Source organism: Cryptotermes secundus, unplaced genomic scaffold, assembly GCF_002891405.2.
Source record: "Cryptotermes secundus unplaced genomic scaffold, Csec_1.0 scaffold599, whole genome shotgun sequence".
NCBI lineage: Eukaryota > Metazoa > Arthropoda > Insecta > Blattodea > Kalotermitidae > Cryptotermes > Cryptotermes secundus.
In genome coordinates this window covers 1,438,999-1,451,759 of record NW_019730109.1, presented here as the reverse complement: position 1 = coordinate 1,451,759, position 12,761 = coordinate 1,438,999, and the positions used below count along the sequence as shown (strand labels likewise).

At 36.2% G+C, this 12,761-nt stretch overlaps 1 protein-coding gene across 2 annotated transcripts in view; it reads right to left on the bottom strand.

The window, feature by feature from the left end:
• LOC111866163 (solute carrier family 41 member 1) overlaps positions 1-12,761 on the bottom strand; it is a 122,343-nt gene that overhangs the window by 4,079 nt on the left and 105,503 nt on the right. For both annotated transcript variants that reach the window (XM_033752137.1, XM_033752138.1), the window contains 5 exons: positions 11,662-11,841; positions 6,364-6,508; positions 2,961-3,107; positions 1,891-2,038; positions 909-1,114 (listed from right to left, as the gene is read on the bottom strand). In XM_033752137.1, coding sequence (XP_033608028.1) covers positions 909-1,114; positions 1,891-2,038; positions 2,961-3,107; positions 6,364-6,508; positions 11,662-11,841 — 826 coding nt within the window. The remainder of the gene's footprint in view (positions 1-908; positions 1,115-1,890; positions 2,039-2,960; positions 3,108-6,363; positions 6,509-11,661; positions 11,842-12,761) is intronic.

Below are 12,761 nucleotides of genomic sequence, written 5' to 3'. Positions count from 1 at the left end.
TTTAATTAAGCACTAGTTCATGAAGACAGGTAGTGGAAGTACAGCTCCAGCATTCTTGACCTCGGCATTAAATGGAAGTGAGTGGTCAACTTCACAACCTTGCCACTTTACTCCTGCAGAAAGATACTCTAGCACCCATTAATTAGGAGACTGGGTGGTACCAAGAGCCTGTTTGAACATTATGGAGTAGCTTGCCCCTTCTGGGAATAGAACCCTGGCCATTCAGTCTGTAGATCCTTACTCTACCAGTTGAGCTATCCAAGATCCTTTGTAGTTATAGGCCAAGATAAAACAATACTTATATGCTCATGAATGGAATAATGTGGAAGGGCCTAAATTCTGAGTGTGCTGAGCACACAGGTAACTAACATGCCTTCCACATGAAGAGTGGAAGGCTGAGAAAAATTCTTTAGAAAGAAGAGAACACTGTAAACTAATATAATTTTAGATTTACAAATAACGGGAAAATGATTTTTACTGATTTGTACATCATATTGATGGAATTTCAGTTGTACAAGTTACATATTAGGATGTTAATTTTTTTTATGAACGGTTGTAGAGAGCTTAAAATAGACTGACATGAGATTTTATACTTCATGCTATGCTTCCAAAGCTCTAAAATCAACACAGTTTATTTGTAGCAAACATTCCCAGTCTTGGTCTTACCAACACTTCTGCCTTTGACTGATGATGTAAAGGAATTCATGTCTGAGGTAGGAGCATCCTTGATGTGGTGCAGTTACTCCAGTTTATGATGGGATGAGGGGACCTAAAATATAGCATAGGCCTGGTATTCTGACTTACACCTGGCCCTCTGAATGAGAACCCAATTTCATATTCTAAGAACACCAGGTTCTATTTTAAATAAAATGTAGAGCTATGATTATTTTGTTAAGTACTGTACTCACGTCCTTTAAATAGAGCTGCCCATGGTGTGGCACACATCCTTGTATGGGGTGGAATAATGCCTTGTAGAGAGGACTGGTGTAACATGGTGGAGATGCGACTGGATTGGATTGACACCAAGTTCCCTCCAATGCCATTGATAATTGGTTGGAACACAACGAAAGAACTGTACAAGTCAACGACATTGTCCAACACGAGACCACCCAGTCTGCAAGACAACAAACCTGGTATGTGTTTGAATATAGAATGGTTTTCAGAATAGTCATTCTGATATATTTATTACTGTGAACATTGTTCAGTTGGTTAGATTAAAAACATACATGTATAAACATTATTAAAGAATTCTGAAGAGAAAAATATTTAATATTAGACTGATTTCATAAGTGCTCATATGTGGCCTCCTTTATGGCCTTGCAAATATCAAAGTAGTACTCAATCTAATGACATCATAACAGACATTTTCAAAGGTGTCAGATGGATTCAGATGTTTTTCATTGTAATGATGGAGATCAAATGTGAGCTAAAGAACTGAAGGGGGTAAAACAGGAAATCACTGTTTATCAGAATTATTATGACATATTAGCTAAGCTTGTCACAACATAAAAAATTCACATTGCTATGCTGAGAGTAACAAAAGCATGTGCCAGTTTAGTGCAGTATGAATAAAACATGAAGTGTAGTGTAGTGATATGCTTCAGAATGAATGTACCCATGAAACCTGGAAGAGCAACACATTGACATATTTAGATTATTGTCACAGAGTTATCAGGTTACTGTGAAGCCATAACACAGTGAACAAGTCTTATGAATAAAACTACATGGAAAGAGATTTTTCAGGCTCTCCTTTTTCTTAAGACACACATCCCAACAATTTTACAATTATTAATTCATTATTGTAAATGTAATCAATGATAAATAAGTGTGGTGTGTGAGGCAACTTAATATCATCAAAGATTAAGGAATGGGAAATCCACATCAACTTACCCACTTATGATCAATGCTGACAAGACAGGAACCCATCCTGATGTTAGGACTGGCCGTGTGTACTCATTGTTTAGAACTATATAAATCCAAAATGGGAGAAGCAGCAGATAAATCACAATCAGTACTAATAAAATCCAGTATGCAGTATCTGCAAAAGAATGTGGTCACTCATCAATTTACATGTTTTGCTTTAGTAACACAGATTTATGCACTTTCAGAATATTGACAAATGTCAATTATGATAATTTGACTTATTTTCTTAATCCTTGCATATACAGTATGCGCCAAAAACTGCAGTACTGAAACTCGTGCATCTCGAACAAGCACGTGCATTTGTCGACAGGGCATAGCTCCAGCCACACGTGTTCCCAGTAGTGAAAAGGAAGTTGTGTTGTGTGGTTGTTGTTGGAAATGGGTCTCTCGACAGAGGAAAAAGTATTCATAGTTGAGTATTATTTCCGCTCATATGGAAGTGGTCGCTAGACAACTCACTTCCTTGATTTTGAGCAGCCAGATGTTATCGTCCAGAAACCCCTACATAGTACATGTGTGATGACATGGTGTGCCATCTCAGCACATGGTATATTAGGCCCCTGTTTCATTGAGGATGAGGAGGGCAATGCTCTTACCATCACCCAAGAACGTTACAGGGACATGGTGATCAGACCATTTCTTCAGGATTTGAGAAGGTTCTGTTGTTCAAGTGTCCTTCACATGAATAGACAGTGGTATCAACAGCATGTCTTTTCATTTCAGTACTGTATCTTTTGGCACATACTGTATATGAAGAAATACAACTTAAAATACATAATGATGGTGTTCTTTTGCATGTGTTCCAACTTTTATAATCAATGCAATATACTGATGCCATTATGACTAATGAAGGTGCTGCAGTTGTTACATGAACCAAAAGCTTTATCTTACAGCAGTGTTGCTACTTGTCATATACTCCAGTTTTTACCCAACAACATGAAACAGAAGTTAAGGACCACAGGTACCATCTAGAAACTATAGCAGAGTGTAATAACTGCAGAGAGAAAAGTTCCAAATTACCATAGTATTCTGCTCACCATGAATGTGGAAGAATGCTGATGCTATCTGAGCAAGCAAACTGATAGAAACCACATCACCAATGCTGGCGGCCACAGGAGTTGCTAAGTTGTCAGGGTTCATATGGAGACGGTGAGTAACCACAATCACACCAATCATCACCAAATCTTGGTAAACGAAATAAACAAGTAATTGTGAGATGTAATGAAGTAAGTAAGTAAATAAATAAATAAATATATTCGACTTATCTTGGCCAAAACGTAATTTTTTATATGTAATGAGAAAAGAATTATTTAATATAGTATTGTGCTGACTCCTCAAATTATTTGAGTCTCAGATAGAGACATGAAGGTCTTTATTAATTTATGGCTATAAGGAATTATGCAAATGGATGACTTGAGCAAATTCTATAACTATAAATCAGAGCACATGATTCCATTTGTCTTTGAAGTAACCCTGAAAGTAGAATGGAAGTATTACAGTGATCAATAGAAAAATGCACAAACCGATCATAAGATTTATTTATTGTGAAATATCTGCTATATTAACTGAATTTACCAAACTTACTACTTTCATGAATAGCTTCAGAACTCCCTAACTTATACAACCAAATTCATCACAGTTTAATATACACACAATTGCCAGTCCAACTGAACATAAATCACAGAAATTATGATATGAACTAGTTTATAATTCAGTCATTTATCACACTAGTTCCTATTTAAGACAACACTCAGAAGAAGAAAGCCAGTTTATACAAATAGAGAATGGCTTCTTATTACATGTCATAAATTACAGGATGATTTCTGGGCATTAGAATTAGTAAAAAGAGTTCATATGAATATGTATCCTGAGGACCTTCTTAAATAGTTATAACCACTAAAAAATGTCAGCATCTGTCATCACATTCTGAAAATGAAATGTTCTGAGAGCATTTTGTTTCGGTTGTGTGGTGATTATAGTTCTATCAGTGATTATCAGTTTCACTCATAATGTGTAATACTGTAAAGTACAAAAATAATTATTAATGCTGTCACATGACGGCTGAAAGGCAAAATAGTGGTAGAGCAAAAGATGTTCATTGCCAAGTAAAGGCGTTTAAACACGTTACCGTGGCAAACATGGCTAACTTAAAATTGGAGGAATTGTTGGAGGAGAAACATGAGAAAACAGAAGAAACGATTGAAGTGGTGTCTTTTTTGTGGTCTGCCCTGAGGCTATATACTGGTACTACTAAGGAAAGGGCATGATCTGCTGTACTGAGCCTGGACTGACAGAGATCTTGTATATATTGCATATACATTTAATAACATATAAAATATAAATTGTGTATATTAACAACACACTTATTACTGCTGTCTGTGACTCTGGCAAATGACAGGCCTTTCCTCTCGTCAGAGAGATCACCCCACATCAACAAGCCTGCAAATGTCATACCATAATACAGATCTGGTCTTAAGCCCCAGATGGGTGCTTTATTCCAAGACAGACTGGCTGACTGACTGTCAGTCGTAACATAACTTTGACTTTTACTTGAGCTGCAGTAATTGGTTAGTTGCTGAGATTGTGAGTATTCAAGCAGCTATGCTAGCCACTGGTGGACAGATGGCTATGAGGCTGATAATGGTTAGGGGTTGCAGCCATGAAGAGTTAGTGTAAAACAAGAGCCAGCCTGTGAGGATCAGAGCCGCTGAGCAATTTTAGCAGTGAACGGTGTTGAGAGCTGTTACCATGCAGCACATAGTGAAGAAATACAACACTGAGTGCATGCAATAGTGAACTGCAGAGTATGTGAATTAGTACTAGCACTATAATTAATTGCAATCACGGCTCATGTAAGAGTCCAATAAGTCTAGTTACTAATCCAAACCCCTTCTATAGTCACTTAACACGTGACAAAATATGTTACATTTTTAGTCAGTCTGAAGCAATCAAAGGTTGGGAAAACAGTTACATAGCAATCCGTCAATGAAAGTAGAAATGTCCCAAATGGAGAATGCCAAATCACTGTACTTTCTATTTGTTTACCCCCAACTTTGATAGCTGGGAATATCTGATGGAAAGCGATGGGATGTCAGGGGTTCACATTCTGTACAGAATGTGCAAATGGAAGATCAGAAGCTCAAGGTCATTGAAAGAAGTCTACTATCAGTACACACGTTTTACAGGTCATAGAGATTCCTCCCATTCTTATGTACACCATACATTACAAGGACAGCAGTTGTTTTCTCATCACATTCAGTGTGTGAAAGAGTTAGTACCACATGATGTACCTGCAAGAAATGCATTCTGTCAATGGATTTTTTAACAGTTGGCCAAAGACTCTAAATTTACAGTAAATGTTTTGTTCACAGGCAAATTGTGTTTCATAAGCCCTGGTGCTGCCACATTCGCAATGAGAATGTGTGGTGAGATGAGAATCCTCTTCAATTTGATACCACTGACAGCAATGACAGTTTTTCAACACTCTGTGGGTTGGAACTTTGAGTACCTCCTACATGACAGTCAAATTAAAAAGGTTATTAATAACTCTTATGTTTATTAACTTTTTATACAGAAGTCATGAAATTTGGGGAGTATCTGAGGAGTGAACACAGAACTTGAGATTGGAATAGCTGTAGTTTGTCAAGGAATGCACTCAGGGCGCACAGTCATATGAACGTTTTTAATTATTCTGATATCCAGAAACTATCCTGTAAAATATGACATGTAATAATGATAATTCTATATGTTTTAAATCATTTATTTTAAACTACTAGTCTATCAAATTATTTCTCACTGCTACTCACAACACAGTTATTAATTTCATTTACAAAAATTAAGTATTAGCTGTCACTGAGAATTAACTAATTTCAATGCTAATACACTGGTTTGACAGAAAGCCACTACAAATTTAATGCATGTGAATTCAAATGATTATGCAGTATAAAGTATGTATGTATATCTATATATGAAGAATCAGTTTATATGATAAAAACTGTAGTTCTTGATAATTGTTGAACAAATAATTTTGTGCTTGGTGAAACTCTCAAAACTAGTACGACTCACACATGGATGGAACTATTAAGAAAAATATGAAGTAGAAAAAATTAAACTCTGGGACCGAAATTTTGTTTCAAAATTGTGTGTGCTTTTGCTGTTCTTTTTTGTGTGTTTGCATGGGCACATTAATAGATATGTGATGGTGTGTGAACAGAATATAGAATTGACTTTCAAATTCCAAAATTTTGGTGCACATTACCTAATATATTTCTCTTCATAAAGAGTTAAATAGTTATTCGTCTGTATGATGTTCCAGATAATATCTTAAAATTTTTGATAATCTTTCAATACTAACTCTCTAGTATTCCTAAGTACAATCAACATAAATCAGAAATAAAGATGTATATTAAATGAAAGGCATTTATAATTATGAAAACATACCAAGTATAAAACATGAACTGGTAGCAGTAGTGATGCTGGCAGCACTGAGAAGTAAAGCATGGTTCAGATTGAACCAACCATCTATGATGGCATTCATGGAAACAGCAAATAGTGATACCAGAAGTGCAGCCACAATGGCTTGTACCTGGGTTTAAAACGGAGAAATTTGAGTTAAAAATTACAAAAAAAATCTTTCTCAGAAATCATTGTAAACAACTTAACATAACAAACAAGACAGCACAACATAGTAACATATGAGGGAAAGTTGATAAGTGAAGACAATTTTAATTTATTTCAAAAGTAATTATGGTAGCCACTAAAGTAAATGGTAGATATAAACAATATGAAGTGAGCGGAATTCACAGAGGTAGACCTAGGTCCACTGGGACTGTAGTGCCAAGGAAAAAAAAAAACAATATGAATCTTCCTTCATTTGCACTTAACTGGTTCTCATTATCCTTCGGGTAGTGATAATGCTGACACATTTAACATGACAGCTCCATAGGCTAAGTGCATCAGAGAAGGAGAAGGAATTGTGATCTGATATTTGCGGTCATAGGGCATGAGAAAGAGTGAAATATATGGATGAATGGCAATACAGTATAATTATAAAAATATGGCTCAAAAAATTGTAAATAAAGCAATATCTTGTAGAAGTTTGTTTGGTGATTTTAAGATTTGAAGTGTAAATTCATTATAAATATTTCAGATCTTGTGCTTTGTGAAAAAGGATATGATCTATACAACTCAATATTCTGATATTTGTAAGTATAATACAAAAAGGAAACAGGATTTGTATGCCCAATTACGCAACACTGCTCATTGTAAAAAATATAATTAAAATGGGAATAAAAATGCATAACAACTTACTCTTTGAATTAAAAATAAAAGAAAATTTCAAGATTTCTAAAAAAAAAAAATTAAAAAATCTATTTATTACAAAACTGTTTTTATTCTCTACAAAAGTAGTGTAGTAGTTTGGTAATTCAAGTTAGTTTCGATATGATACAGAAGTACATAGATGGACTCTGGATCGTTTATCTTTACTAAATGTGGATGCTTTTTTTACATGGCTGACTTGTGTTTTTGGTCGTTTGAGTAAATATACTTCTTTATATTAAATTGCTGGAAGTTGTCATTAATTTTTGGTAAGCTATAGGAAGAGGAGGTTGATTAAAAAGGGACTGCATTGTACATTGTCTTGAATTATGTTTTGTGCATTTTTTGAGAACTGTTGAGATGTAGTGTTTGGTTGTTTTCAACTGACTTCTCCATTTGTGCCTGTTTAACAGTTATGGATGTTAAATAAATTATGTTATCACACAGTATAATACTTGAAGGAGCTAAAATTCAGAACAAGGCTTGATCTGACTTCACATTTTTGACAGCAATATTTAAGAGATCACTAAATTATTTACAAATTTGTAATTACCCCAAACTAACTAACAACATGGTGGAGAATCCTTTTTAAGAAACATTCAAAACGAAACACAGTTGTCATCATATTCCCTGCAACACTAGGATAGTAGAACTTCAGTTACAATAGAAACTATTGCAGCAGGACAGATACCTTGGATTAAATATGCTTACTTGTAAGATAAACGTTATTAATAATAAAAGAGTTTTGTTCAAGAAATAATGCAGCAGTTGATTAAAAATATATTTCAAAGACAAAAGAGTGCTTATGCAATTCCGGGGACAAAAGGTAGCAATTATTGTTAGCGTTACAGTAGATATTCAAAATGATAACCTTCACTTTCATACAAGCTGCGACCTGAGGAGGCATGAATTAATGGACAACTGAAAAATATCAGGAGTACTGCAGAACAAGATACTATCATATTCACCACTGAAGCGTGTGCACCAAAGGAAATAATCAATGGGATTCAGGTCTGGCAAACAGCTTGGTCAGGATACTGGCCCCTGCCTTCTTATCCAATGTAGGTTACGTGACTGAAATGGCCTGAGATGCTTATGTATAAAGCATATATTTTTTTCCAACATCTTCAGGGGCAGTGTCCAATACGTCTGGCAAAATCACAGTAAGCAGAACCATCGAGTCCATGAGGCAAGATGTACAGGCCTATGAAAACAGTCCACAGCAATACTAGTTAAAAAGTTAACTGAATATTTGTTGCTGATGTCTAGACTGCACTGTGTGGGTTTACATCACTCCAAATGCTTGTGGTAAGGACATTTAGTATGCCATTCCATGGGAAACCTGTTTAGTTGATGAAGAGTATGCAGCTGCAAAAGGAAAGATTTTCACCACATTCTCGAAAGAACAACTAGGAACATTCTTGGCGTTGGCAAAAATCAAGCAGAAGTAGATCTTGTAACTATTGCTATGGTACGGCTTGATCAGCTGTTTATGCAGTACCCACAACATTCACATGCGCATCAGATATTCGGCTGCTTATATTCAAGGAACGCTGTTAAGAGGATTTTTCTCTTCCACGTGCACATCTCCATCTTCCGCGGTCCTCCACAGAGGAGCAAAGGTGCTGGGTCTCCCTGATGCGGTGACCAATGTCATGAATCGTTCATGGTTTCTTAAGTCTACATCTCCGATGCTCCTCCGTATACAGTCTTACATCTGCTGTACCACTACAACGGGCTTCCTCTAGCATTAAACGCATCTCTGCGCATTCCAAGAATGTGTAGTTGTCCATTTTAAGCATGGGCTTGCAGAGCAATTGTGACACTGAAAGAACGATACTTGACAGCAGGTTCAGTTCATCGGAAGCGAACGTCTGGTTTCACATTCTATATGATCAACTCACTGTTACTGTAAACATGACTACTGTGCATTTCGTTTTGAATGGGGTAGGTGTTATTGATAAAAGAATAAGTAGTCGTTCACATCTTCCACTCTTAACTCCAGTTTCCCTTAAAAAGATTAGTCTTTTATACCCTAAGTTTTACTCTCCTGCTCTTGACGGGAACATGTCCGAATGGCCGCAGCTGTTAAGAAAGTATTTCCAGACCCGTATTTATAAAAACTGCCATAGTCTTTATCTACCAAGCTGCCGAACTAATTTCTGGGGCAATCTATATAATCGCCTGTTTTTTAGTGCCACTCTTTCTTACCTTGTCTCAATAACTCGGTATTATGTCAATACGACATGGCGAGCCCTAAGATGAAGGACGCAGTCTCTAGATATGGAGGTTAATTTAGAATAAATTGCGTAAGTAGAATCGAACGGTCGACTAAGACTTATCCTCCTTATCCTTATGGAATGTGAGGAATCTTTGTTGTTAAGACCCTCTACCTGGAAACGACTGGTGACAGCAGACTGAAAAGGTTTAGCGTGTGCTGTAGTGATTTGTAAAGTGTGGCAATTAGCATGAGTGTTATAGTTACTTATAGTTACTTGTAGTTACGACCTGTAAGTGGTCAATAAGTTCAATCTCCCAGTCAAACTCCGTCTATAGTTACCCAAAATCGTAACAATACAAAAGATATAAGTTTTATCATAAAAGAATTCCATACTAATAATTCTTCAATAATGAGAACGTGGTATTTTAGCCAGCTGCAGAAAACCGAAAAATCTACAACTCGTCAACAAGATATACCACAAAATTATTAAAGCACAAATTGTTTAAGAGGCCTGTAATATTTCGGTTTCATCTCAGTCATTAGTGCAAAAAGTAATACTGCACAAGTTAACCAGTAGCAATTGGAATAGAACTGACTGCGTAGCAAATAACATAACTCCACGAAAACGGGACCCAATGTGGTAACAATGTATTAACTGGACATAAACGCAGAATAGTAACACCAGCAAACGAATAATTTTTGCATGACAATAGAGAAAAAACCTAAAACCACCTTTATGAGCGCAGTCTATTACACCATAGAGACATGAATATCCACTGTACACAATGACAAAATTTAGTGGCAAACTTGTACTCTCAGTCTCAATGCAATTTAAATTGTAATGCAGTTAATAAGACCTACACATAGGGTATTGTTGTGCGTCATTAAGTTATATCTTTTACTTAATATATTCCATTACGTGTTTGTAAACCAAGAGTATGTTTACTATAACACAATGTGAGAAATTAATAGGTGTGATATAAGGTCACGCATTGCAAAGTCAATAATTAAATTGTGTATCTAACGAGCACATGAAGATGACCCTTTTATGATCGAAAACGTGGAGTCTTGATTTTAAATTACTCAATAAAAACATGTTTGCCTTTGACAGTTGAACGTATTTAAGACTTTATTACCTTTTTAATTGTAATACATGCAACAGAATGCAAAAATATTATAGCAATTGCAATTCAATTAAAGTCTTAATTTTATTATTAGTGATACATGTCAAAACGTGTCATATGTTCATGAAGAAATAAAATACATTTTTAGTAAGTAGGGTATTTGTGAAGTATCATTAAAACAAAAAGTGATGGCCTTGAAATCAACCATATGATAGCTTATAAATGCACATAAAATTTTATATCAATCAATATGATGGATCGGCCCTTAATATGGAGACGCAGAAAGTCTCCGAAAAGCCTTGATTTCATGTAAAAAATGGCTCTGTTGATCGCACAAGAAAAGTTTAGTGGAAGGTAAAACACTCAGTTATAAGTACGATAATAAATCTTGCTACTGTATCAACCGAAGACCTCCCAAGATTGTACTGCCTACAAGTATATGCTTTTGGGAGAATTTTGTAAGTTTGTCTTGTACTGCAGAATGCATCATCAGAGAAGGGAAGGAAGGAACTGATGTTGGATTTCAAGTTGTCGCAGCTGTGCCTACGAAGATGTATATCTTCTGGAATATATAACCATGTAGTCCATTGAAATTAAAAGTATTTTACCATACTAAACGGCGTTATATCCCAGAAGATACAATTCTTCAAGGATCTGAGAGAATGTGACACTGAAAAAATAGCTACATGTATGCTCTTAAGCATTTAAAATTGTGTAGTATTATGGTCTATTGGGATGTGATGCGGATGTAGGCAAAGTACAGCAAATCATATCTCATGAGACAACAGTGTTAAATAATCACGGCTATGAGAACGTAAAATTCAGTTGCTAGGTTTCGTTTATGTTCAGTTAATTGTTTATATCACAATTCGAGATAATTTGTCCTTGGCAACAAGTTTTGGAGGTCTTTATATCTACGTATAGTATAACATTTCTGCAATATTTATATCAATTTATTGACTGATTGATTGGGGATAATTTCAAGTACAAAGGTCATTAAAATAGCACTGATTATGCATTGTGAAAGGTGGGTTCAAGATTCGAGAGAGCTGCAGACGAGACATCCCTCATTACCTGTACCACGGCAACATTGCCGACAATCATCTTCCAGATTTCTCGCCATGAATCCATCTTGCCCATATTGGCTTGGGTTGAAAGACGTGACGCAAGGCACATATCCAAGTTGCCTTTCAACCCCAGCAATGGAGGTACCAGGATGAGTAGGGAAGTGACATCCCTGAACACAGCCCAGTTCTGAAACCCAGAAGTGGAGTACGTTTATTGATACAGTTGTGGGTTGTCACAAATATTATTGATGTATTTGGTCAAATTTTGTTAAACGGCGTGTGGAGTTTAGTTTATAGATTATTTAAGATGCTGTATAAACTGCAGAGTTTATTCAGCATTAACTAATACTCAAGCCTGTTCATGTAGGTTTACAGCGAAAGGAAATGTTAGGGGAGGAAGCAGGTGTTGCCTCTCTGATGGTAAGGGTTCTGAATTACTATCTAAAAACTGAGGAAATCCACGAGATCTCCCCACAGAGGGAACAAAATCGGCTATCGCCCGAGAGTTTTAGTACTTCACTAATACTGTATTTCCAAACCGTATCCTGAGGCAGTTGCATACCTTACTTTGCCACTTGCTAGTTTCCGACAGGTTTACCACCATATGCATTTTGTTCCCTGCCGACTTTATCGGAGTTTGCAGTTCATTCCTAGACTTTATCACTCGTAATGACTAATCATTTAACATGTGAGTTTACCTCAGTCCATGCGAGTCAAGTTTTATTTTCTTTGGTCCGTTCTCTTGTTATTGAAAGGCCTTATTCGACCCGTATTTTACATACTTATGTGTATTTTTTTTGTGAGGGTCATTATGTTTTCTTTTCAGAGCTTGCCTTTAATTGACTCCCTTGCTGTTGTCGAACAAATAACTGAACTGAAATGAGTAGCCATAATTAGTAGGAGTAGAAGCAGTAGCCCCGCCCAAGGAGTCCTACCGTATGTTCAAGATCTAGAAAAACCGAAGTGAACGGAGAAGTTCATGGAGGTAGGCCTAGGCCCACTGGGGCTGTAGTGCCAAGGGGGAAAAAAAAAAGAAACAGTAGTAGCGTTAGTACTACGTAAACGTGAGCAGAGGGCAAATAGATCAAGTAGCCGACAGTGCACCGT